Source organism: Urocitellus parryii, chromosome 5 (assembly GCF_045843805.1).
Source record: "Urocitellus parryii isolate mUroPar1 chromosome 5, mUroPar1.hap1, whole genome shotgun sequence".
Taxonomy (NCBI): Eukaryota; Metazoa; Chordata; class Mammalia; order Rodentia; family Sciuridae; genus Urocitellus; species Urocitellus parryii.
This window is the reverse complement of record NC_135535.1, coordinates 206483511-206509538: the sequence shown is the minus strand read 5'-3', so window position 1 is coordinate 206509538 and position 26028 is coordinate 206483511. Positions and strand designations below refer to the sequence as shown.

Below are 26028 nucleotides of genomic sequence, written 5' to 3'. Positions count from 1 at the left end.
GCATCAGGGGAGGAGGGATGCTTCTCCTGGCAGAGCAGACAGGGTGGAGCAGAGGTCACCCTGGAAGGACGCCAGGCTAGTGGGGACCTAGTTGCATTCTCTAGAGCCCCTCAGCTGGTTAGGAACAACTGGCAGCAACAGCCAGATCAGCCAGATCACCTCCAAGGACAGAAGGGGACACCTGGCTGTGCATGGGCACCCCTTCCCGTCGCAGCTAGGGAACACTCCAGTGACTTTTTCTCAAATAGGAAGCTCCTCAGTTAGGCAAGTTCCTTCCCAAAATGGCTGGAGGATCTCAGGAAAGATGAGGACCAGATGCACGAGGAATGCGCACGAGGGCAGTGTGCCTTCTGAACTCGTCCCTGTGGCTTCCTGCCTGTGAGCACAGCCTGGGCGGCTCACAGACCTCCTGCCAGGCACGTGCAGTGGTCCTTCCAGGATCCCAAGCTTTCTTCAAACAGGGAGCCAGCCGTCTGGGTGTTGTCCAGCAAGGAGCCGCTGCAGCAGAAGCACCATGGCTAAAGTGCCCTGTTGACAAGGTGATGGCACCAGCACACAGATCAGGGCCAGCCCTGGCTGGCAGAGCCTGTCTGCATGGAGGCCACAACCCTGCTCACCAGGCGGTCATCCACGGTGGACATGCCTCCTGGTCTCTCTGCAGTCACACCGCTTGTCAACAGCAGGGACAGGAGTGGGGAAACCTGCCTTCAGCCTAAGGCTCAGCACTCTGCACTTAGCACCTTCAGGGAGGGAGGGGACAGCAGGAGATGACAGAAGGGGACCCCTGGATATTACCTTACACAATATTATTCTGCTGTAAGGGAATTTTTTTTAATAAAGTAGATTAAAAGTCAGAGGAAACCAACGATTTTGACAGGCTTCAAAATTCTCCTTGAATATTCCCAAAGCTGATGATCCAAGTTCTTTTTTCTCTTGTCTTAGAATTCTAAAAATATATTCTTTCTCCCCCCCCCCTATTTGTAAGGATTTTAACTTGTAGCCCTTTTAGTAGCCTTTACTAACGCCTTACTTTCCTTAGGGAGATGTTATAAATCTGATTACAGTCCTGAAACTGAGAACTGATCACTCTTCTCAGCATTTTATTTGTAAAGCAATTATTTAAACTTTACTCAGTAGAGGAAGGCCAATCATGTGAGTGACCCTCATTTTTGGTTATTCCCAAAGGGAAAAGCTATGCAGGCTCTCACCCAGAACAGGCTAAGGGAGCTACCTTATCCATTTCATGGGGAAACGAATGAATCTATTTATAGATCACAGAGCATATCTTTGGGGGCTCAATACAGGCTGCAGTCTTGCCACAAAGCCTGGCATTCACCTGGACTCTCCTGGGGAATCTGTACAGCATCTGGAGGACACATTGGCTGCTGCATGGACTCACTGACTCTCAGCCTTGTCCTTCTGCCAGTTTTTTTTTTTTTTTTTTTTTTTTTTTTGTACCTGGATTGAACCCAGGAGGACTCAAACACTGAGCCACATCCCCAGCTGTTTTTATATTTTATTCAGAGACAGGGTCTCACTGAGTTACTTAGGGTCTCGCTAAGTAGCAGAGGCTGGCTTTGAACGTGCAGTCCTCCTGCCTCAGCCTCCTGTGTCACCAGATTACAGGTGTGCACCACCACACCCACCTCCACCAGCCATCTAGAAAGGATGGCTCCTAGAGGTGACTTCCTTGGGGCACCAGGAGTGGAGGAGTCTGATGTCATGTGATGAGATGCCTGATGTCATGCAGCAGTGCAGATGGTTCTTTCACCAACGTCAGGATGGACGGTGAGCTCCTGGGCACTTAGAAACAGCTCTGGGCTGGGGCTCGGGGAAGAAGTGTGGCTTTCACCATGAACCTGGAGAAAGCACCCACCCATATTCAAAATGAGCAGGGCATCAAGGTGATGTCCAGGATCAAGGTCAAGTCCTGGCACCCTGGGGATCAGTGCAACCAGTCCTGTGCTCTCTTCATTCAGTGAAGTAGCACCCCAGAGACACTGTGTGCTCTTCTCTGAGGTCAGGGACAGCAGCACATTCTCAGGCTACATCCAGTGAATCACTCATCCCCTCTAGTTACAGTGTATGACCTCTGTGGCTTCTGTGACTATGACATATGATATACACACATGACAGTCTTCCTCTTTAATGGGGAGACTGTTCATAGACAGAGGCCATAAAAATGGCTTCAGTCGACCTCTACCTCTCCGTGGCCAAAATGTGACCTGCCCGTGGACTCCACCACTCGGATGAGGCCAGGGTGCCTGCGAGAGCAGAAGGCAAGATGGACAGCAAGATCTCCACGGGGTCTGGGAAGAGGCCCAGGATGTACTCAGAAGGGTCACTTCTAGGTGCTTCCTCCAGAGTATGGGTGATAACTAAGATGCCTGGCTAATGCTTTGGTTAAAAACTAATCACAATTTCCTGGTCATACCAGGAAAAGGGAATAGATCTTATAGCTCCAGGATGGATACTACCAATTAGCCATTGATTTCTGGTATTTTAAACCTTACAGTGATTCTGTAAACATGCGCCTACTATGTGGAAACAGTGCTGAGGGAAGGATACAAAGTTGAGGTGAATCATTTCTATATTGCAACATTTAGAAAGCTAGTAACTATACATCACAAATACTTTATTTAAATGGGATCTATATATGTCATTCATATATATAATCCATATATCTATTTATATTTTAATGGATTTTGTAGGTAGAAAAACAAATAGAAGTCTAGCTGGGAACGATGGTGCACCCCTGTAGTCCTAGTGGCTCAGGAGGCTGAGGCAGGGGGATTGCAAATTTCAAAGCCAGCCTCAGCAATGTAGGGAGGCCCTGAGCAACTTAGTGAGACCCTGACTCAAAAATTAAAAAAAAAAAAATTTAAAGGCTAGGGATGTGGGTCAATGGTTAAGAGCCCCTGGGTTCAATCCCTGGTACCAAAAAAAAAAAAAAAAAAAAAGAATTCTATAAATAGAACAAATGTTAAATGTACAACAGACAACAGAGCAGCATTCTGCTGAGATTAGGAGTGAGGAGTTTGGTTTAGTTCATCGGTTTGTGTCAATTCACTAAGCAAAGAGGGCATGCTCAGAGCCTGGCACTGGGCTAAATGCACCCCAGACAACAGATGAATCCAGCTTGGGCTGTGGCTCCATGAATTCACACTTAGAGAAACCAGCGGGCGCTGACCGTGAGACACGCTCCCCTAGAAACAGGGAGAGAAACCTTCCAGGGGAAAGTTCCTTGCATACCCCCAGAGGGGTGGGCAGCCCTGGTTACTCTAGAACCTCCACTAGAGGCAATCTGTGTCCTGAGTTTTGAAGAATGAGCAGAAATTTGATGTGGAATTTGCCAGATTTCCTAAGGTGACTCTTGCCAGTGGCGAGTGGGAGTGAACGAAGAGAAAGGAGGCCCAGCTGTTTTGATGGCCAAAGGGAAAATGGAGAGTGAAGTTTAGGGCCAGGACACCAAGTGGGAAGCTCAGGGAGGCTTTGCTGGAGGCAGATCCAGGGACCCCGCTGATGTGGAGGCAGGAGGGACAACTGGGCTGGGCTCTGCTGGGTCTGCTGGAGGAATGGTGGCCGTCAGCCACGAGGGGAAGGATGGAGAAGCAGACAGGGGAAAGACTGGCTCTGGACGTGTTGGACTGATACTGCCCCTCAGATGTTCCCAGGAGAAACATTTAGAAGAGAGCAATGACTACTTTGGGTCCTGGTTCTTCCAGGAAGGGTAGTCAGAGTGACATAGATAAGCAGAAGCCCGGGAAGAAAGGACAGGCTTCAGTTCCCTGGCATGAGAGGGAGAAAGCAGGCCTGGACCTGCACCTGACCTTCAGTCTGCGTTGGACAGTACAGTGCTGCCCAGGTGCTAACAAAGGTGCCCAGGCTGTGGCCTAGGTCCCCAGACATCGCCTATCATGCTTCGGGGATATTTTTGTCCTATTCACAGCTACACCCCGATGTGCTGGCTCTCCTGAGCTCAGCATGGCTGTTCCTTGGGACCACCATGTGAGTAGAAGCACCTCTCCACCATCATTTCACAGCCAAGGGAGCTCAGGTCCCCAAGGTGAGCAGGTCTATCCACAGGGGTAGAGCATGAGTCAGCGCAGAGCCACAGTCAGCACCGAGGACTCTGTGATCTAATTCAAAGAGAACTAAAAGCAGAGGCCTCCATCCACAGCCCACTGAGCCACGTGGCCTAGCAGGCTGAGAAATCAAAAGATTTCAGATCTCCTTCCACTCCAGAAAACAAGCAAGTGCTGCAGGCCACACTCACCTGCTTTTAACTCGTAACTGCTGCACGGAGAGGCCTGGAAAGGGAGACCTGTTTAATGCAGTCCTCTGAAATTAACCGGAGGAGCTGGCGACAGCTTGGAGGGAAGCTGGCCAGGCCTGAGTATTTATAGGAGCATTAGACAAATCGTAGAAACTGGAGAAACAAGGCCTGCTCTGCAACATCTAGGAAGCGGCTGGAAGTGTTACTACAAAACCTAGCACCTTCCCCGGGGAGAAGATAAGAGCTCCTGAGTGGGCTGACGGAACAGCCTGAGGCTTAGAGCAGATTTTTACTTCTTTGGAAATAGAATAATAATTTTTGAAGACAGTCCCTATTCTGAAAATTCATTTTTAAGAGAAAAGACTAACCAAATAAATTAAACCTCTCCCCAGATGCTTTAATTGCACCTCACCATCTTCACGGTGTGGCCCAGGCTTTGCTTTATGGTGGTATGCACCGTGACAGGGCTTCCTGTACCAGGAACTCAGTGTTCTTTTGGATGGTTCAGCCATCAGCAGAGGATGGAGACTCAAGCACGGCAAGGAGAGCTAGAGAGAGCTCCAATTCCTGGGCTTACATCTTGTAAACAAGCCTCGAAGCCCAGAGATCTTTCCATTCCACCCAGCACAATGTGCTGGCTACGTCCAACACAGACACTCAGGGAGGGCCAGCTGGGCCCCAGCCTTTCATGCATTGAAATCCAGAGGCAGGACATTCTCTAGGCTGCTAATCAAGCTGAGAGTAAGCACTCAGCATGACGTGTACAGCCCTGCCTGGTTACAAACCCAGGATTCCTCCTGAGTTGGGCAACACACCAGAGGCCTGCCTTGAGTGTCACAGGGCATTAAGACAGGATGGTTGTAGCGAGTCCTTAAGGGATGAAGGATTGGAAGCCCAGCTCCTTCTGCATGGTGGTCGTGGGATAAGCTTCCACCTGTTCGTGCCGAGGAAGGCACTCCAAACCACCTGGTACGGGTGCATTGCCTTTAATGGCATCTAGAAGCAACATCATAAGTAAAACAAGAGTGTGGTCACAGGACAAATGCAAAGGGAGTAAAACCATGTGCCCAGAACCCTCTGAGCAGAGAGCCAGGAGCAGCTGGCGAGAAACAGGCATTCTGCTGATGCCACCCCTGTACCCAAGATCTCCCTGCAGAGAACTAACAAGAGGGAGTAGGCACTGGAACCCTCCTCTGGAAAGATCTGCAGTGTTCCCCGCTGCCTCCAGGGGGAGCTCTGTGTTTCTGTGGTATGGTGCAGGTGGGGGCAGGGAGAATACCACTGGCCAGAACAAAGCAGGCCTGGGCCACTAGGACCAGAACCCAGGTGGGACCTGCCTTCAGACTCTGCTCTTGTGCATTCATTTCCAGGTGTCACTTAGGCAGTGACAGGGCCCTGCTGCGGGTGCTGGGAACAGAGAGAGGATAATGCTCTTCCCCAGGCAAGACCACTGCACAAAGGGAGATGGAGGTGAATAATATGGAAATAAATGTGATAATTCATCAAGGTTAATGCACAGAAGGAACTCATAAAGAACGGAGGATGGGGAGACCTGTAGGAAGACGGTCAGCCAGTGCAGAGGTTGTGTTTACCTGGGGGACAGTGGGTCTGGGGGTGGCCAGCCATGCCAGGGGCCAGGAAAAGCTTTCCAGGTGGGAGAATGACCAGGTAGGAGGAGGCAAGGGGAAAGATGGTACCGCCCTACGGCATATGCAAGCAGCAGACGGCAAAGACCAAAGAGTGGGTCACCGGTCCTCCACCAGGCAGCCCCCATCCCCCATCTGGACAACTCACTAACAGGAGGGAGGGCTACCAACACAGGAATCACAGTGCCCTGGAATGTCCAGGTCGTCCATCTGCCCACCAAGAGGTCAGGTACGGCTTTCTTCTGGCCACTTGGCTCCTTAGCACCACAAACACTTCTACTGTATGTCACCCAGAATTGACCAGACTTTTAGCTTTGTAGTACTGCCCTGTCCAGTCTGCTGTCTGCTTCAGATCCCTGGGGACCTAGTGTGCCCCCTCCCAAGAGGAAAAGTCCCAGCAGTCAGCGCTGCACAGCAACACACAGTGCCCCTGCTCAGCAGCCGTGTCACACCACCCACTCTGCCGGGCTGCTGCTCCTCCCCCAGCAGATGCTCTGCAACCTGGAGGCTATGGGTGGAGGAGCAAGGGGCACAGCTCACCACCACCCCACTGACTCCCACGGCAGGCATGTCCCGTGGGCACTCACAAGCCTGCTACCAAAGTCGCTCTCCACCAACAAACCTGCTCCTGGTTGCAGCTTCCCAGGGCAGCCTACTGGGGGAGCAACCAGGATTTACTCCACGGACCACGTCAGGTGATTTTGTTAACAAGAACTCAGATTAGATTACTCTGTGATTACATGGTTCTGCGGTGTGATAAATTGGTTAATAACAGGATTCCCAATGTAGTTGCTTAATGGGAATTCAATAATTGCAGGTACTGGGATTGCACTGTAAGCCTAGGAGGTGCTAGCATCTGCCCTACTCTAATAATGCAGAAGTTACCTGGGACAATTGAAGTGGCTGTCCTCACAGACTCAGTAACTAAGACTCTTGTCTGCCTAGCTAAATGTCAGATTGAAGATCCTATTCCCATGAGCAAATCAGTAATCAGCAGATAAGTGAAAGATAAAAGAATATTTGGGTCACATTGTATAATGGAGGAAACTTTTGCAAACACTTGGTTTTGGTGGTGCATTGGGAAACGGGGCAGTTACCACAATTCAGTGAATGATCTCCCCTAAAGGAATGAAATTGAAGTTTAAAGAGAACGAAGGATTTAACCCAGCACCTGGGCAGAACCTTACGTTCTTTCTATGGCACATCACAGAACTGCAGCTGGAATTCTGTACATGCAGAGAATCCTCAGGCTTGCACTTCCCACAGATGTCCCTAAAAGGGACTATACTTCTGGGTCATGTGCTGTAGGTTAACAAGGCTTGAGTTCGTGAGGATTTTTCCTAAGTTTTATAAACTGCAGCATATATCAGAGGCCTTCGGAAGGGGGAAGAATAAGTCTTGGTTTTAGGCTCAGGGGTTAACTAGCCCATAACGTTCGCTGACAATTTTTTTTTTAATTTTTAAGTAATATTATAGTCTTTGACAATAAGAAAAATGGAATGCTGAATTTAAAACATAAAATGGCCCATTAGAAAATGGCTGGAACTTATTTTGAAAACTCCAGATAATACAGCTTTGCTGTTTTGTCTTTCCAAAATGTCAAAATTTGGCTAGGATTAATGGTTCTCTAAGTCAATAGGATTTCATGTTTATAAATGGCTTACGGTTCCACTGGTTATAAAACATTATGAGCTCACGCATCCACATCACTACCAAGCTTTTACTGAAACCCGCTGACGTTTAGTCTGGCATCCAGACCACACAAGCAAGGGGGACACAGCAGAACTCCCCTGAGCCTGGCTGGGGGCAGCACCCTTTTCAACCCCTAGGAGTCCAGGGAGGCAGTGAGCTGAGCAGAAAGGGAGGTCCTCATGGAAAAATGACACGTGGGCTGTGCCCCTGTTAGAAGTACCGTAGGAGATCTCATAATGCTCCCTCTCACAGACTCGGGGGAGTGGAATCCAGACAAGATAACAGCATTCTTCAGAGAACTTTTGTAAGAAAAAACACATATTTTTAAAAATCATTTTTAATCCCATCTTTCTGATACAAACATCACGCCTGGCTACATGTTTACCCACGATGGCTTCAGCGATGTCATTATAACTTTGTGTTATTTTTTACCTAACACTATCTATATTGCTTTCTGAAAACCTCTGTTTGATAACTACCGAGTAATGTTCGATGGTGTTGACTCGATAAACACACTGTGTTCCCCAGTGTTAGCCGGACCCTGTGGCTCTGAGGCGTTTCTCAGACAAATAAGATCTTGCAAGGAGAGTGTAAGCCAAGGTCATTTTATTTCACAATGCTTTTGGGTGAGATAAATAGGTGCTTCTGAGCCATGGCCAGCTGCTCAGCACCAGAGCTGACAGGCACCTGGGCTGTATGGATTAAGAGGACCTCTTCCTCCTGTCTTTGGTCACCTCTTACTCCAGGAAGCACAGGTGGACAGCATGTGGAACAATGAGGTCATTCGAGGGTCCCGTTTTTCATTCCAACAGATGTGACATATACTCTGGCACCAACTGTGTATGTTAACAAAGCCTTAAAGGTTCACGCATGAAAACAAATACGTTACTTTCTGAAGAAAATCAGCCTATTTGAAATAATGTACACCAATCTAGAGCTAAGAAGTAATATGGTCAATTGCTTAATATTAAGTCATAAAATTATATTACAAACAAAATATGAGCCATCATTACCCTGGTAGAAGGTTGCCAAATTCTGCTGCCCGAGGGGGATTTTCATAGAGGAGAATGGAGGGCTGAGTGCTTTGCTTTGTCTTTCTAGTGTGGAGCTGGACTTTAAGCAGCAGGAAGACAAGCTGCAGCCCGTGCTGAGGAAACTGCACCCTATCGAGGAAACTCAGGTCGCCCCTTCGCCTTACACTCAGGAGACGTACTCCGCAACGCCCAAGCAAAAATCCAAAACTGAGTCTAAAAAGCATGGAAGGTGGAAACTCTGGTTCCTTTAACACTGGTGGTATGAAGTCTCGAGGCTGTCTTTAAAACCCACTGGAGTTAAATCAGTCCTTTTCCAGAACGATTAGGATCGAGGGAACTGCGGTGCCAATCCACGCACTCCCTGCTTCTCGCCCTGCGTACCAAAAAGGCCTTGGTCCCACCAGATAATTAACAGAGTAAGGTAATCAATGTCACACCTGGCTAGCTGTTCTTTGCAGTTCACGGATGTGGGATGTAAAACCTGAAATGAAACTTATGTACTCAAGGATGATAAGTAAAAATTCTAACCCCCCAGATCTGCAAGGATTAGGTTACCAACCTGCACCATGGCAGGCTGTCACTCTGCACAGCGAAAACTCATAATTATTTTCCAGCCTTTACTTTATTTTTAAATAACGAGAAGAAAAAGCAAGCCTTATGTTTGCAGAGGACTTCATTTTTACGTTCCATCTTGCAAATAAGCAGGGGGCGAGTGCAATTTTCAGCACATCAAATTCTGGAGAAAGCACAATTTTTTCAAGTGGTCAGAGACCATGAATAATCTCTAAAATGTGACTCTATGTATATTTGCCTTCATGTGCTGTAGCGCTAAGCCAAGTGACCACATCTCAGTGTCACACTGACACCTCAAATTGAGCACCCTCTTCATCTCTAGACCTACGACATGTTTACTGCTCATTTTCCAAATGGCCAGCAGCCAGGAGTCCCCCAAAGTCAAGACATGCCTTTAATCATTGCAAGTTGACAGGGTCAGAGCTATTGGACACTCAGCTTTCTTAGATCTCGTTTTTAATCTTTTGGTACCCAAAGGCCAAATGATAAATTCTGGCAAGAATTTGAAAACACATATAGAGATACACAATGGATAACACAGTCACCAATAAATCACAGGCTCTCTGCCACGGCGGGAAGTGTTTTTGTGGATCAATCCTCAGAGACATTGCTCGCCCATAGAGCAGCCAGACATTTTATATAATTCGTTATGCTTTATAACAACCATGGAAGGTCTGACCATCTCAAAGAGAAACAGCGTGTTCCGTTTAGCTGCTACCAATGGACAAACTTAAGATCACCTACATTTAACCTGTTAGTAAGTTGTACTAAACGACATACTTAGGGGAAAGCTGTGAATCAAATGTTTTTAGGTATTTTTTAAATCCACAGTAACACTCAGAGTTCTCTCTTGATTACACATTGCAATGTAAATCTTAGTTCCTTTATTTTTTCACTCATTTCTTTGCACCTTTGCAAGTATCTTTTTATAGAAAAGAAAAATCCCCTAGTCTGTTAATGACTTTGTCTATCAATTTTTTGCTTTTCACAATAGGAAGTAGGGATCTTACTTTGCCTTTTTTTGTACAACTTAAACTTTGAATAGTTTGTGAACATACTGAAAAACCCAGTCTTCGAGTTTTTGTCCAGCAGTTTCATATCTATTCACGTGCCGATGTGCACACCTCATTGATCAGATGCCAAACACAAAGTGGTTAGTGTTGGGAAAAGGATCGAAGCCTGCTTGGTTCACACCGGAGCTACTTCTTGCCATGCATTCTCCTTCTCACTCAACAGCAATTCTGTTTTAGTTTTAAGCTTCTGGTTCTATAAGGACCTAGCTATCAGCAATCAGATCTGGACTTGAAAAAGATGAAAGAAGAGTATTTGTGAAAACATTCTTTAGGGGTTACTCAAACAGTACTGCAGAGGTATACTTAATTCAACACACACCCCTGTTGTGGAAATATTGTGTAAGGATTCAAATCCCTGAATAGCAGTAACAGAACTGAGAAATATTTTTGTGCAAGAAGAGTGATAGGCAAGTTGTTCCTGTACCTTGAAGGAAGTGCAATTGTTTCATGTAGACTAAAACTTTAAAAATGTGTTTCATGTTTTTATACTGTTTTACTGTTTTTAACTAAAGTTATAAAAATGTTTAAAAGTTCTCTCTCCTTCTGTTTTAAGAACCCTAGTGATGTCAGTGAGTGGAAAGAAGAAAGGTGCCCGCAGTTTGCTAAACCAGCACTGCACACCTGTCCCACCGAGAGGGCATCCCGGAACAGGAGATGTCCCCATGTCAAACCAGTTTAGACCAAAATCCTATGGTTAAAATTTTCAGAGTCAAAAAGGAAACTCTGTAGATAAACCAATTCTTCCTGGAAAATGAAAGCACCTCCAAAACATTTGAAAATAACATTTTCAAAATCATTTCATGGTTCAATTGCAATGCATCACTGATGGATGGAGATCCTTCTCTTGACAGATTTAAGCAAAAACTTTGACACAAAACCAAGGTAACATGTCCCGTGCTCCCTCATATGTACATGTACATGGCATTACGTATAGAGATTAATTATTATACTTGTCATCAAGTTCTTTATTAATTTTTAAATAAAAAAATCAAAGGTAATGTTCTGTGTGGCTATCAAATTTATTTCATAGCCTCAATAATTTGAGAAAATAAAAATAATCTGAGAAAATAATAACAAAGGAAGGGTACTTGGGCTGACAACCATGTCACCAGGACTTGGCAAGGCAGGAGACCGTGGTGTGGCATGCTGCCTGCCCTGTGGGGGTGGGTGGGGCTCACATTTTGCCCAGCCGTGCACCGGGCATGGGCTTGGCTGCTGGTAAGACGGGAACTTTTCACAGTCTGCAGGACTCCATGCAGGCTAATGCCAAGATGCCGTCACCTGAGGCCTAATTTCTGAAGAACCTCCAAGTAGATAACTAAACTCATTCATGACAAATCCTCGAATAGCCGGTGTAGGCAGCTTCTCTCACCCATTTAACGAGCAGGTCTCCAGTCCTGGGGAATTGGCCAGCATCTTCCTTTCTTCTCTGGCTGCTCCCAGGTGGAAAATGAGCACCCCTGCTGGGCTGCGCCCCTTCCTGGCCTGGTGTCCATGGGCAGACCACTGCTGTCTTGCCCGGACAACCTGTGGGTGCAAATGCACCACACACTTGGATGTGAGGCTCCTCCTACCAGCATAAGTCCTCAGAGAAAGAAGGGGACAAATGCACAAGGGGAAGGCAAGCCCAGTGCACTGACCCAGGGCAGTGCAGGGAACACCCAGCCCCTCTACATCAGCCACCAGCCACCTACCAGGCCACCCCAGAGCTCCTCCTGTATACATACTGAGATGCAGCAAAGACAGTCTGCCATGCTGGTGCCCAGGGTCACTCTAAAGCATGCCACTCAGTTGCAGGAAGCAAAAGGCTTTTTAATCTTCAATCTCAGACTCCCACACCCAAGTCCCTCCGAGTACACATGAGGAAGGAAGCAAGGCAGGGGACACCTCACTAGCTCAGGGCAGGAGCGACCAGCAGGCTCTTCCTGAGCATCCTGCAAGATTGCTCAGCGGCACCTGTGTGGATGGCAAAGTGTGGCTGCACCATATGGCATCAAGGGTACTGTAGCCCCTGGCTAAGGATCGGCCCACAGAATAGGGAATAGGGATGGCCTCTGCAACCCCATTTTCCCTGGAGGACCCCCCAGAGGCATTCCATGGCCCCAGGCACACGATCATTAATTACAACAAGACTCACCATCGAGTAAAGTGTTCTGATCTTTGTCAGTCACAGAAGAGAGTAAGAACTAGAAAGGAAGAATGGCCATGAACTCCTCTGTATCATGCTGATAGTAACAGCATGGCATGTTAATAAAACCCACCTCGGTGGACTGGTTCTTTGGGAGCATTTTTATCAGCAAGGAAAATGTGAATTGATGACTAATTGAGGCAGTTTCGAGGGTGCCATGTTGCCTAAAGATCAACCACAACCCAACCCATCAACATAGCCTCTTTTATCTATAAAAGCTCTATCAATAGCACCTTTGGCATGGGCTAAATGAGCAGCCCGCTCACTAACTGGACGTAAACAGCTATGTGATGCAAAGATCAGAAATAACATCCTGTTTAGTGAATTAGCATAAACTAACCATGCTGGGGTGGATGGCCTGCATTTGGCAGATAACAGGTGGAGTGAAAGCTACCGATTACCTCTTAACATCGCTCAATAATTAACTCAAAGCACCTTTGCAGGCAGGTCTGAATACGTAGGAAATACAGAGCACGTTTTACTCACCAATGACTGGTTTTTATTTCCTCTGCTACAAACCCACAATTAGTGACCAATCTTGAAAAAAATATCAAGGCCCCAAGAATACAAAAAAGGCATGAAAACTACTCTCCCAACACCAAATAAAAGTGGACTGCTCACACAAGCTCATGAGTCAGGGTGGCTTTCTGGGAGCCTTATGTTTTGTAAGTAGATTTGCTGGCCAACGGTGTAATTAGAGACAGTTTGTGCGATACCTGTATATAAAAGCCAGACACCATCTATATGAAACATTTACAATGAATTTTTTTTCTGTTGCAAACATAAGTTTAAAAAACAACATTTTTTGAAAGCACATTCATATTTACATTCCATGAGAATAAACATCTCAAAATCAACACTCATGCGGGGGATGTAACATCTTTATTGGAATGATTTGGTTAGGTCTCTTGGTTAAATAGGCACCATTCACTGGGAAACCCATGCAGCACCTTATTTTCCAGCTAAGAAAGCATTCCAGGTCCTTATAAAACACCCAGGTTAAGTGAAAGCTCTGGGTTTTTGTTAACGGCAAACTCCCCACCCCATCCAGATATCCACAGTAGAAGAAGCAGACGTGTATCCATGACTTGAGGCCAGCGGTCAGGAGGCTCCTATGGTCCCAAACATAAGTCAAGGATACAGACAGACTTTTTCCTTCTCTACACATGCCTCTGGGAATTTTACGGATTTTCCAAAGCACCTTCCATTGAAAGAGGCCACATTTCCACTTTGGAGAATCAGTCCTTTTCAGCCTGCTGATTTGCATTGAGGCCCATGTGACAGTCCTTCCCACCCAGTGCGTTTTACTCGTGAGCAGGCAGTGAATCCCATCATGGGAAAGCAGCAGCACCTCCAAGCACAGGAGAAGGCTCATTCCAAGGCATCATCGCGTTCTCAGGTCTCAAGCCAGTTAGTGCACAAATGCTCATTCCAGAAAGGACACTCTTGTATGGGGGTGGCACCAGGTCACCACCAGCCAGGTGGCCTGCCTACCTACTTGCCACACAAGAGCATCTAACCCAAGCAAGGCCCTTGGCCCAGAACATACGTGCACACAAAGAATGGTGCTTGATGCCCAGAGCACAGACGGCCTCTCAAAGGGAGGAGAAATGTAAAACCTGACATTAGACTTAATATAAACCCACATACTTCACTCAAATATGTTACGCAACCGAGTGGAGGAGGGCAGGTGAAACTGCTCCTCATCCTGTGCGGCACTATGGCCAAGCTGGTTTCAGGGCCTGGGTCCCCTCAGCATGTGGTCCACAGTTCCACAACTGCCAGGTGGACTCGTCTTGAGTGCTGTTTGTGTATAATACTTAGGATGGTGGATCCCCACAGCCCGTGAACTAAAACAAATGATGCGTAACTGACGGCAAAGTGGAGTTTTCATAAAACACGACATCACAGTCCCAGCTGCCTGGCCTCTGCAATTGCAAGAAGCCCTGTACTGCAGGTCCCGGTGGCACGGTCACAGGCAGAGTCCCACACTTCTCCACCCCACACATAAACAGGCAGGGCAGTGTGAGCCCAACAGCATCACACCCACACCGTGCCCCACAGGGACAGAGGTCACGCTCACACCAGTACCGTTGACAATATCCAGGAGAAAGTCATCAGGGAGGCACGTCTAGCCAAAGATATTTTAATCACTTTGAGTTTTTAAAAATCCATTTTCATCAGTTACTTAGTTTTCAAGCCGATTCAGTCTTATGATTTCCACTACATTTATGCATAAATGAGCAACACATGAAGATTGAAAGCTCCAAGGCACAATGGAACGGTACAGCTTATCCAAACAGATCTATAAACTATTTTCTCTTCCTTTTCCACCTTGGAAGGCCCACTGATTAAGTTTTTGTCCACCGTGTCAGGGATCTTTTTGTCCCGATCTTGCTCTAATCTAAATTCACAGAGCAACAACGGTGACATTAAGAAGCTAATGCATCCACCCTGGTTGGAGGCAAATGAAGAGGGCAAGGCTGACATGCTGAACTCAGAGGGGAAGGGTTCCAGTCCTGCTTCTCTGTTGACACCAGAAGGGGACTCAACCACAGAAAGACCCTTCCCAAAATTTTAAATGGTGAAAGTCCTTCCTGAAATATCCTGACGTTGTCATGGCTCATTAAATAATTACAGCTCATTCAGAATATATCTTTTCGAGATTTGTTCCATGACAGCTTAGTTTTACAAAATAAATTCAAGAGAACTTTAGAAGTCTTTTTATAAATATTGGAGATGTTGGAATTGGGAGGGGCCTCCTGAAGAGCTCAATCCCCTTCCGGGTTCAGGAGACAGACTTCTTTTTGAGAAGGTCAGGGTTGTGGTGTGGGCCTGGGTCCTGGCCAACTACTGGCCAAGGATGGGACCTTGGTGTCTCAGCTGCTTCTCAGAACATGAAAGGTTCACCTTAAGAGCTCCTGAGAACACATGGCACCTCCAACCCGGGCAGCCCTGCCCTTCATTAGATGCGCAGGCAACTCCTGGCCTGGCCGTATTACCACCAGAAGACCCCTAGGGCTTGACCCTATGGAAACTACTCAAGGTAGAAAAGAGAAGGGGGCTTATTTTCCTGGACAGCTGACTCCTAACAAGGGCAGAGACCAGGGAACCATTCACTGTTCTCTCTGATGGTGCTGAGATGGACCACACCCATCAGCACCCTCTGACTCAGTCTCACAGCAGAGACTTGGAGAAAATTTGGGCATCAAACCCAGGCTCCACGCAAGTCCTGCCACCACAGCTGCAGGGCCCGGAACCATTTCTCTATGCACATTGGGGTATTTGCTGCAGTTGCCATATGCAGGATAAAGGCAAAAATTAAATGAGAGTCTTCCCATTAGTTACGTGGTGCCCAGCACATCAATAAATGCTCAATAATTACTACTGTTGTTGTCATTGTTATCATTATTACTGAGAAAGGTGAAATTTCCCAAAGACATCCAGAATCACAAGGTCTCAGAGGAAATGCCATGCTCTGCAAACTGCTTTCTGCCTTTGTTCAAGATGTGAGCACAAATCAGGAGCTCCCCACATTCCAAAGTACCCGTCCAAATCCTCGTGGGCTTCCTGTTCACCCTTCTCTCCCAAGTTTAACTGCTGGCCACAAGGCTATGACCAAGGGAACACACAGCTAGGATAATGTCCCTAGCCACAGCCATGGAGCTCAGAAGTGCAGTGCATGCACAAGGTCCCAGGTTCCGACCAGAGGCAGTTCGGTGGCCTCCTAGCAGTGGCAAGACACTATGGCCCTAACCAGAGCAGGACTGTGCCCCTAACCAGAGGGGAGCAACCTCATCACCCCCTGAATCCACACCTGCCATCCCTCATCTGAACATACATACAAGCCGGTCCCTCACCCAGTGTGAACCTAGTGCCACTCCAGGAAGGACCAGAGCAGGAGGGCACACTAGATCAGCTTCAAGTCACACACCATTCATTCTCCCTTCAGCTCTGTCCTAGGTCCCCTGGGAGCATGCCAGAGTGTACTGGAGCAGGACCACAGGGTATGGGACCACCAGACCTCAGGGGGGCCCTGGGGTTGCCCCAGTCCCTGGCCAGGGGCTTCATTCCCTACTCAATATTAAGCAGACAAAGGTGTTCTAGATTCTAGAAAAGAATAGTCTTAATGAGGAGCATGAGGAAGCAAAGTTACATAGTGTAATAATGAAAAAGTATACAACAAATAAAGCCATTTATATAGAAACAATTTGTTTCCTAACTCCTACCTGTGATAGTCCAAACTCAAGTGAGATAGACTTTAAAAAGGATATTCTGGCCCAGCATAGTGGTGCACACCTGCAATCCTAGAGCCCCGGGAGGCTGAGGCACAAGGATCATGAGTTCAAAAGGCAGCCTCAGCACCAGAGAGGCACTAAGCAACTCAGTGAGACCCTGTCTCTAAATACCAAAAGGGATGGGGATGTGGCTCACTGGTACCAAAAAAAAAAAAAAAAGAAAAGAAAAGAAAAGAAAAGAAAAGAAAGGAAGGAAAATCTGGGCAGAGCAAGTCCTGAAACTCTGAGACATAAACTGGGCTACTTCACTGGATGGAAACACTCAGGCATGTTGGCTGGCCCGCACTCTCTGGGGTTCGTCTACACGGGCATCCTTTACCAGGATGCCAGCCACAGACAACAAAACAAGCCCAGTGCTATATGTTGGCTGTGCACCTAAAGGAGACACATGCTCCACCTCACTGCTCTGTACCCTAGGTCTGCAGAAGGAACCCAGCTCACACACCAAGAGACCAAGTGCCCTGTCTGGCGGCCAGTAAGACTCTTAGCAGCCTTTCTGTCCTTTGATTAAGGAAGTTGTTTAGTTATTTCTTTTTTTGAAAGGCCATTCAACAAGGTGAGTTTACTGATGGGCACTGGAAATGAAAAAATTAACAAAACCTATGTGTGGATCTTTTGCCAAAGTAACAAAATTTAACAATAATGGACAGGGTAGGGTGGGAGGCAGGATGGGAAAGGGCAGCAACTGAGGAATGAAATTGACCAAATTATGCCATGTGCATGGACGGAAGTATCACAGTGAGTCCCACCTGTATGCAAAATTATAATGCACTAATGTAAAAAATAATAAATAGAAGGAAGAAGAGTAGAGGAAGAAGATCCAGCGGAGGGAGAAGGGGAGAGAAAGGGAGGGAAAGGGCTTGGAATGGAGCTGATTATGGAACATGGATTTATGAATATGTCAAAATGAACTCCACTGTTATCTATGACTATAATATATTAATTTTAAAAAATATGGGAGGGCAGGGGGTGCCAATAAACTCTGGAAAAAAGGTACTATGATATGAACATAGAAAGACTGTCTAAATAATCATTAAACTATTCTTAGAAAAGTAGTTTTCCACACAGACTAAGTGGCCTAAGAGCAACACCCTTAATACACTGGACTAGACAATAAAAGTGCTAAACTGGAGTACCTCCATTCCATTTTAAGGTGCTTCATAAAATTTTATTAATGGCACCTTAAATGTATATATAAAGAAAGAAACAGCCAGAAGGTTGAGGACTTAGAAGAAAATCCACGTCTCTCTCTGCAAGTAATGGCGAACCATGCACCAAATGCTCTGTCCCTAGATGCTGAGGGCTAGCCTCCAGCTCGGACACTCTCCCCTGGAATCAGGGAATGAGAACATCTCATACGCCACACTGTGTCCCCCCTGCTTACTATGTTTTAAAAAAAATTGACTCATCTTCCAACAGCAGTTGGAACAGAACCAGATGAACCCAAGGCTGGGGAGTCTGTGACACTCCCAGGAAGATGTTCTGAGCGACACCTAAGTATTCAAGCACATGGGGCTGGGCACTTACAATGAGCTCCGAGTCCCGCCCCATGGAAATCACGGTCCGGTTCACTGTCCGGAGGAGTTTCTCCATGATTATCTGCACATGCCTCTGCGTTGGCCCCTGGAGGAAGACACACCAGTGAAAACCAACACCAAAGACAACCGTGGACCTACAGCCCCTCTGTGGTCACTGGATCCATGGACCCCATAAGAAGTAAATCAATTGCTGGCCATGGTGGTGCACGCATGCAATCCCAGAGACTCAAGAGGCTAAGGCAAAAGCATTGTGAGTTCAAGGCCAGCCTCAACAACCTAAGAAGGCCCTGTATAGAAATGTTTAAAAACAAAATAAATGGATTGGCAATATAGCTCAGTGGTAAAGTGTCCTGGGTTCAATTCCCAGTCCAAAAAAATAAACTGATTAAATTAAAAAGTGAATAATTATAAACCTTAATGAGATGACAAATGGTCTTTGTCAAAGGCAAAAGCCTTCACAAAGAAAACTCACAACATTTTCTTAGAGTCTATTAAAAATAATCTCTTGGGGTTGGAGTGGTAGAGCACTTGCCTCATAGGCGTGAGGCACTGCTTCGATTCCTAGCACCACATATAAATAAGCAAATAAAATAAAGGTCCATCAACAACAACAAAAAAATATTTTTAAAAAATCTCATATAATTGTAATTTAATTTACACAAACCTTAAAACAAAAAGGAAATCAATTTAAACCGTATAATGTTTATGATCCCTGGTTAGACCCCCAATAACTCACACACAGGGCCATGTTGAGACAACAACCCAGGCTGCTGGGTAAGCCCGATCCCCAGACCTCAACAGTCCCACACAACAGCATCTCTGCACACCAGCTGAGGGTCAATTTTGATTATCTAAAAATCATACCGCATGGAATTCTCTATCAGAAAGAATTCACTTTTTTTTCCATGAACTGGTCTGGTCAGATGTGCACTTGGGCCCTTCTCTGAGGAGCCACTGCCCACTCCCTGAGGTCTGCTCTGCAGCCTCTTCACCGAGCCTTCCGGGCAGTTAGAAAAGCAAAGATCCTGGAACAGGACCACTGAGGCTGGCCTTGGGTGAAGTTTCCAAACCTTCCCACAGGAAATGGCGGAAAGAGCTTAGGTCCCTGTCCCCAGGGATGGATTTAATCTCATCTCTTTCATCAAGAGTTTTAACCAGGCTTAGGAAGAATGAGTCAGGCCTTGAGGGGAGGTGTCCAGGTGCAGGGGTGTGTGTGTGTGTGTGTGTGTGTGTGTGTGTGTGTGTGTATTGCCCAGAAAGGTATCCAGGTCACAGAGGAGAGAGCTCAGAAGAAGCCCGATCCACTTAAAGCCCTGTCCAGGGCAGAGACAGGCAATGTCCTGTTCCCACCTTCCAGACACACCTGAAAAATCAATAGTGTCTGGGCTGCAGTGGTGCTCAGTGGTAGAGTGTTTGCCTAGCATGTGTGAGGTACTGAGTTCAATCCTCAGCACCACATAAAAATAAATAAATTAATTAAAGGTTTTGTGTCCAACTAAATCTAAAAAGTTTTTTTTTTAAATCAATAGTGTCACTCCCATGTGCACAGACATACACAGTGTGCTGAGGATGAGGGCACAGGACGAGACTCCCTCACATGCTTGCACCAACTTCTTATTTTAAAAAAAAGTAACTGGAATAAGCACACAGTTCCAAACTGCAAAAGAAAATCCCAAGCTAAGAGAGCATCAGGGGCATCTATCCATGGAGGTGGAGCAGAGATCTGCTCTTCTTGAAAGTCTCAAAGCACCACTGGCTTGTTTTAAAAAAAAAAAAAAAAAAAAACTTTTTGCCTATGTTTGTTACTTTAATAAAAATAAGAATTGCAATTATGAATGCAAGTAATTAGCCAACTCTTCGCCTTTTATCTGACCTTAAGGATTGTATACTCGGCCTTGGGAGGCATTTCACTGAGAAGATACAGGAAAGAGAAAACAAATTTCAATTCAGGATAAACACTGCAATGTGAAAATCACGATACAGACATAAATAAAAGTAATTTCCGGGTGCAACTCTACAGAGAGAAAGAGAGAGGCTAAGACTGAAAATGAAGGCTGTTATTTTCTAAATGAGTCAAGAATCACTTCTCAGCAGAGAGGCTGGAGTGGGTCACTCACCACGTCCTTCCTGTACAGCACCTCCAGGATGTTGCTGAGCAGCTGGCAGCAGGCCTCCAGGTCCTCCTGCCTCTCCAGGTGGTACTTGAGCTGATCCGTCATCATGGGAAGCAGGATTTCTCTGCAGTCTACATATGAAACAGGGTTGCTGGTCAGTGCGAGAGCCACCAAGGTGCAACTCATGTGTGCTAGAAGTCTGTGCACCCCGTCAGCAACTGGCAATCACGTTCTGCAGGATGGAAACAGACAACTGGAGGGAGCAAAGGACCCAACTAGTTTCTATTGTCTGTGAGAACAGACTTTCTGTTGCTGTCGATAATTTTAAAAGACGCACACATCTATCTATGTGTGTATTTCCGTGCACTGAAATAGACGTGTGACATGACCCAACAACTCACAAACATGCAGGACATACTTAATCAGGCATATATATATTTCCCTCCTTGGGCACATAAATACAAACACAAGCACACATGTTGGGTTTTTACTTCTTTTCTCTGTATAAATTAACTGATTTGCAACATTAAAAGAAAACACTTCATATGACAAAAATTATTCTAGTTTCAGATTTTTGAGACTCTTCATCTTGCAAGTGGACTACATGGAAGAGGTCCGCTCTGCAAAGTGATAATTAAAGGTACTCAGAGCCCTTCCCAGGGCGGCTTCCTGAAGTAGGCGGAAGAGGGACAGGAAAATGGGAATCAGGGGCAGAGACACCACTGTGGGGAATATGACTATAACATGGAGGACAGCTGGGCAGGGAGCAGGATCCCAGCAAAGGAGTTTGGACTTTCATCTGTTTTTAGATAGGAACATAGAAAGGATCATTAGAAAATAGAAGAGCAATTAGGAAACAAATATAGAGATACCAAAGATACAATGATACCAAAGACGAAAATTCCTAATTTTCTCTTCAAATTGGGAAATCCAGTGTAACTCTAGCCTCTTCCATTTTCCAACATAGCCTGCTCAGAGTGCCATTTCTGCATTTTTGAGACTAGCCTGGCCTTCACCATTCCTTGAAAGGTGCAAAGCCTGAGAGCAGCAATGAGAAACCGGTGCTTAGGATTAGACATTTTAAGATTTCCAACACCAGTAATATAGGCACACACGTTTACATTAATGGGTCCTGAGTTTTATGTTGGAAAAAAAGCAGGCCACACTGGAGTGAGCCCTCTGTTCAGAAACACTTAGAACTTTCCCCAGGACCACGCTGAAATGCAGGGCTGGGAGGAGGCAGGAGTGGGGCACAGGCAGGAAGAAGGAAAGAATCCACAGTAACACAAACCCTTCCACTCCATGTCCCCCAAGGACTGTGTCCAGTGGGCAGCCCATGCCAAGTTGTTTTGTGAATTCTGTTTAGGTTCAGCCTAGGAAAGAGCTTATAGCAATACCACTGTTCCGGAAGGAGTTGTGTCCACTGAATATATGAACATGTGGATTTGCACCTTGGCTCCATGATCACACTAGCACAAGCAATGCATAGGTTGTGAGGGCTGCACATACTCTGACAAGTCGCCAAGCCAGCCTTGCTGGGGACGCCTCTGAAGGAGGCACACATGTATAGGGATGAGGTGTCTGAGGGATCAGGGACCTGGTTTCAGCCAAGCCTGTACCAATTCCCTTTTCACAAACCCTTCCTCAATGCCGACTGAGGGGCCACAGTCACCTGAGAGAGGACCATGGCCCCTGGACTTGAATGAGGTACTCCAAAAAGCCAAGACATGAGGTTACTACAGAACATGGTACCAGTGTTAGAGGCACCCAGATACAAAGCCAGTCCAAGGCAAGAAATGACCTCGCTGGAGTGGACTTGTTTGAGAATGAGAATTCACTGAATATGCTCTTTCCACAAATTCCCCAAACCCTGACATCTTTCCTACAGAACTCCAATGTCCACAAATACCATCCACCTTCAGGAATTCTAAGTCAGCTAGTCCTAGCCACATGGGACATCCAGGGAAGAACAACACTCCAAATGCTCCAGCCCAGTGGGTAGAAAGAGGCCCTGGAGAGCCTCCCCCAGCCCAGCCCAGCCCTGCCATGCCAGGCCCTTCCACGTGGCCCCCACTCGACATCTTCCAATGTGTCCTATCTGCCCACCTCAACATGAGGTGAGCTCTGGGTCTTCCTGTTCCCTTGATCAGATATCACTGCCAACATTCTGGAGAACAAATGGATTTCCAAGGCATCTGTGAGGGTAGGGCAGGAGGGTGGTTAGAGCCACTAGGACGCAACAGGCAGTAACAATCCTGACCATGTGACTTCAGAGGAAACAATGGAGCCCCCTGAGCAAGGCTGTTCCTGAAGCTAGCCGGGGCAGGTCCATCAGTGGTTCTCAACATACAGAGCTGGCCCTTCAGGCTCTGGAACCCAGATGTACTGGCCTAAATCCATCCCTCACAGCCCCATTCATCTACCATGCTGGGCAGGTCACTGTGGACTGCACTGTGCTCGGTGCTAATTGAATGTGTTTGTCTCATTTGTCAGGATTACTCCAGGGTGAAGGCAGCCAAGTCTGCCTCTTCATCTTGGCAGGGAGGTGCGAGCAACCGTCTTGGGCCACCAGATAGGAACACCCACGTCCACCCTGCCCCAAGGGCCCTGTTAGCTTCATCTGGTTGCTATCCAGCCTCTCTTTGATTTAAAAAAAAAAAAAAAAAAAACTTGGAAAATTCACTGCCACTTTGTCACATTTAAAGACATTTCATTCACTAAGCTCCCTGATAAGTCATTTTTCTGAGGGACCGGTATCCCATGGCATCTCATCATTCAGTTCCCACGCATCCAGGGCCAGTCAAGATAAAGTGAAGAAATGGGGACAGGTATACTTTACTTACAAAGATACAATGAGATAATGCTTGAGGAAGGACTTTGCAAAACACCATCCACCATGCCATCCTGAAAGACCACCCTGAAGGAGCCCCCTGCCCCAGCGCCAGCAGCCGCATCAAAACCCCCCAACCTGACAGAGTTCCATCCACAATGACCACAGGATCAACCCACTGAGGAGGAGCATCCAGGTGCTGGGAGGTGACGCTGCCCCTGCCAGGGTCTCGAGCAGCCTTCAGGGACAGGGTGACACCTCGTCCACAGGCCCACCAAGGAAGAAAGGAAACTCTGAGACGGCAGGAGGACAAGAGCCAGGGGTGGCGTGAGCCACACCGTCCACCCTACTAGTGACCCGTGATATGTAGACCTCAGCACACCAATCTAGGCACAGCAGGCCTCTAATGTCCATTTCTTGGGCCACATTAAATACTGAGGCCTTTCAAGGTCTGTCTGTCTTTATTGGCATGTCATCCCTATGAGAGCACAGCCCAGCACACAAACCAGCACCTGAAGGTGGGGTGTGTGTGTATGTGTGTGTTGGGGGGGGTTCATATAGACACTGTGTGTTCATGTACTCAATACTCTCTTCCTTGGAGTATTTGCTGGCCGAGTCTTTCCTGTGGTCCACATTTAGCATTTTATCAGCAAACCACAGCAATTTACACCTGTTAAGTGGTGAGGAGTGCCCTGCAGTCTGCAGCAGTGCAGTCCCATCCTTGGCAGGCATCTGAAGGACAGGCGCACAAGTATTCTCCCAGCTTTCTGAGGATCCAGCTTCACCAAAATTTTCCGAGCCACTCTGGATGACAGAAAATGGGTGCACATACAGGCATGCCCACGAGTACATGCACGTGCGTGTGTATTGATTGAGCTGAATTTGTAATCACATGCACATGGTATCAAATTAAAGAGTCTAGAGTCAAAAACAGGTCTATGACCCAAAGCTGCCATCAGTTAAATGGAAACTGTTAAAACAATAATAGAAATGATATCATCATACAAAGAAAACTAACGCCTTAGAGTGGCTCTACCCATAGGGTAGCCTCCCCGTCACCCTCCCGCAAAGCAGAAGTTATCACAAATATCTCAGAACCTCAGGTTGTTGAGGATCTTCTCTTATTTTGTAATTCAGTCTACAGACTATCAGTTATGAGAACACTGAGAAAAGTACATCACCAGACAGACAGACAGACAGACACAGACACGCATGTCTGCAGTGAGCACAGAGCAAGGTGCACCACCATGCCCACCCACTCACGCCCCTACAGGGAAGCACTTCAAAACATGAGAAGCTGCTTCTAATTCTCAAGAGGAAATCCCTGTCGCATTATGGACATCCCAACTTGGCATCCTGAATACTCTTCCCTCAGGGTAGAATGTCATTTCTACACAGTGATTAGCACTGACAGACCCATTGGGTCCAAAACAGATACCCAATCAAAAAAAGAAAAAAGTCTTATATTCTAAAAGGAAAACACATTTTGAATAAACTATCCACACATAACCTACTTGACTGGAAGTTGAGAATCCTGATTTCCTGAGACTTTGGGAGAGTCTTAATCAGTTCATCCGTACACATAAAGATCTTGGCTTCAGATCTTAGGAAAGATGATTAAACTCTCTGAGGCTCAATTTTTCTTCTTATCTACAAAATGAGGCTGTTGTTTGTTGCCTCTCAGGTTTATTGTGGGAACTAAAGGATGTCATGTGTGCATGTAGCACACGGCTAAATAAGGGGTAGTTGTTAAAACAACAGAAATAATAGTATTGTGCACAATCAACCCTTTCAGCTAAAAGCATGCTGAAGCAAACTAGTAGTTCACAACTGCACTATCAAACATGGTAGTCACTAAGCACTTGAAATGTAGCTTGGGCCACTGAAGAATGGAATTTTGATTTTATTTAATTTTAATTGGTATACTATAAAGTCAAATGTAAAAAGTGATACTTGATTTAGTTACTGGAAATAAGTATTCAGAACATCTTGAGCATGTGACTCTAGTTTTACAACAGCAAATTATATCAGATGATAAATACAAAGAACGAGTCCCTGATGAAAACGTAGCACCAAAACAGAGATGTGAAATGAGGGTGAAATGCACACTGGGTTTCACAGACTCGGTGTGAAGAAAAGAATGTAAACTATGTCATTAATCATTTTTAGATCGAGTTCATATTGCCTTGATGTTTGAGATAAAACATTATTGAAATTAATTTTACCAACTGCATCAGACTTTTTCTAATGTGGTGACTAGAACACTTTAAATCACATCTGCAGCTCACATCAGCAGGTCAGCACAGCCCAGTGGCATACCAGGAGGCAGATGCTGACGGCCTCAGATGCCACTTCTCCTCCTAGCTTTCTCCCACCAGACATCCTCTCAGAGACCCTGAGTCCAACTCCAGACACAGCAGCAAGAAATCCACAATGAGCCCAGCTGCCCTTGTTTTATCTACCGTGCCCAGAGAGCCATGAAGGCATCTGGGCTCAGGTAGCCAGGGAAGGGGCAAGCAGCCTAGTGGGCTCAGACCCCAGAACACTGGTTTTGCTGCTCATACCGGCCCGCTTCCATGCTCCTGTCCGCAGGGTGACCCACGATTACAGGCTCCAACCATCTAACATCTGTTCATGCTCAGTTGTGAGGGCTGAAGCCAGGATGATTAATGCTCTGGTAATGGGCACAGAGAAAAAAATATTAATCTTTATAAGAGGTATTCAACAGGCATCATCGGCTTATAAATGTCCAAGCAGAATATCCGT

The 26028-nt window shown here is 46.4% G+C and overlaps 2 protein-coding genes across 3 annotated transcripts in view; one reads left to right on the top strand and one right to left on the bottom strand.

Annotated features, from left to right (window-relative positions):
• Insyn2a (inhibitory synaptic factor 2A) overlaps positions 1-8899 on the top strand; it is a 34531-nt gene extending 25632 nt beyond the window's left edge. The window contains exon 3 of the mRNA XM_026384207.2: positions 8716-8899. Within this exon, the coding sequence (XP_026239992.2) occupies positions 8716-8899 (184 nt within the window). The remainder of the gene's footprint in view (positions 1-8715) is intronic.
• Dock1 (dedicator of cytokinesis 1) overlaps positions 1-26028 on the bottom strand; it is a 441986-nt gene that overhangs the window by 253992 nt on the left and 161966 nt on the right. For both annotated transcript variants that reach the window (XM_026384205.2, XM_026384206.2), the window contains exons 26-27: positions 20436-20563; positions 18308-18403 (exon numbers count right to left, since the gene is read on the bottom strand). In XM_026384205.2, the coding sequence (XP_026239990.1) occupies positions 18308-18403; positions 20436-20563 (224 nt within the window). The remainder of the gene's footprint in view (positions 1-18307; positions 18404-20435; positions 20564-26028) is intronic.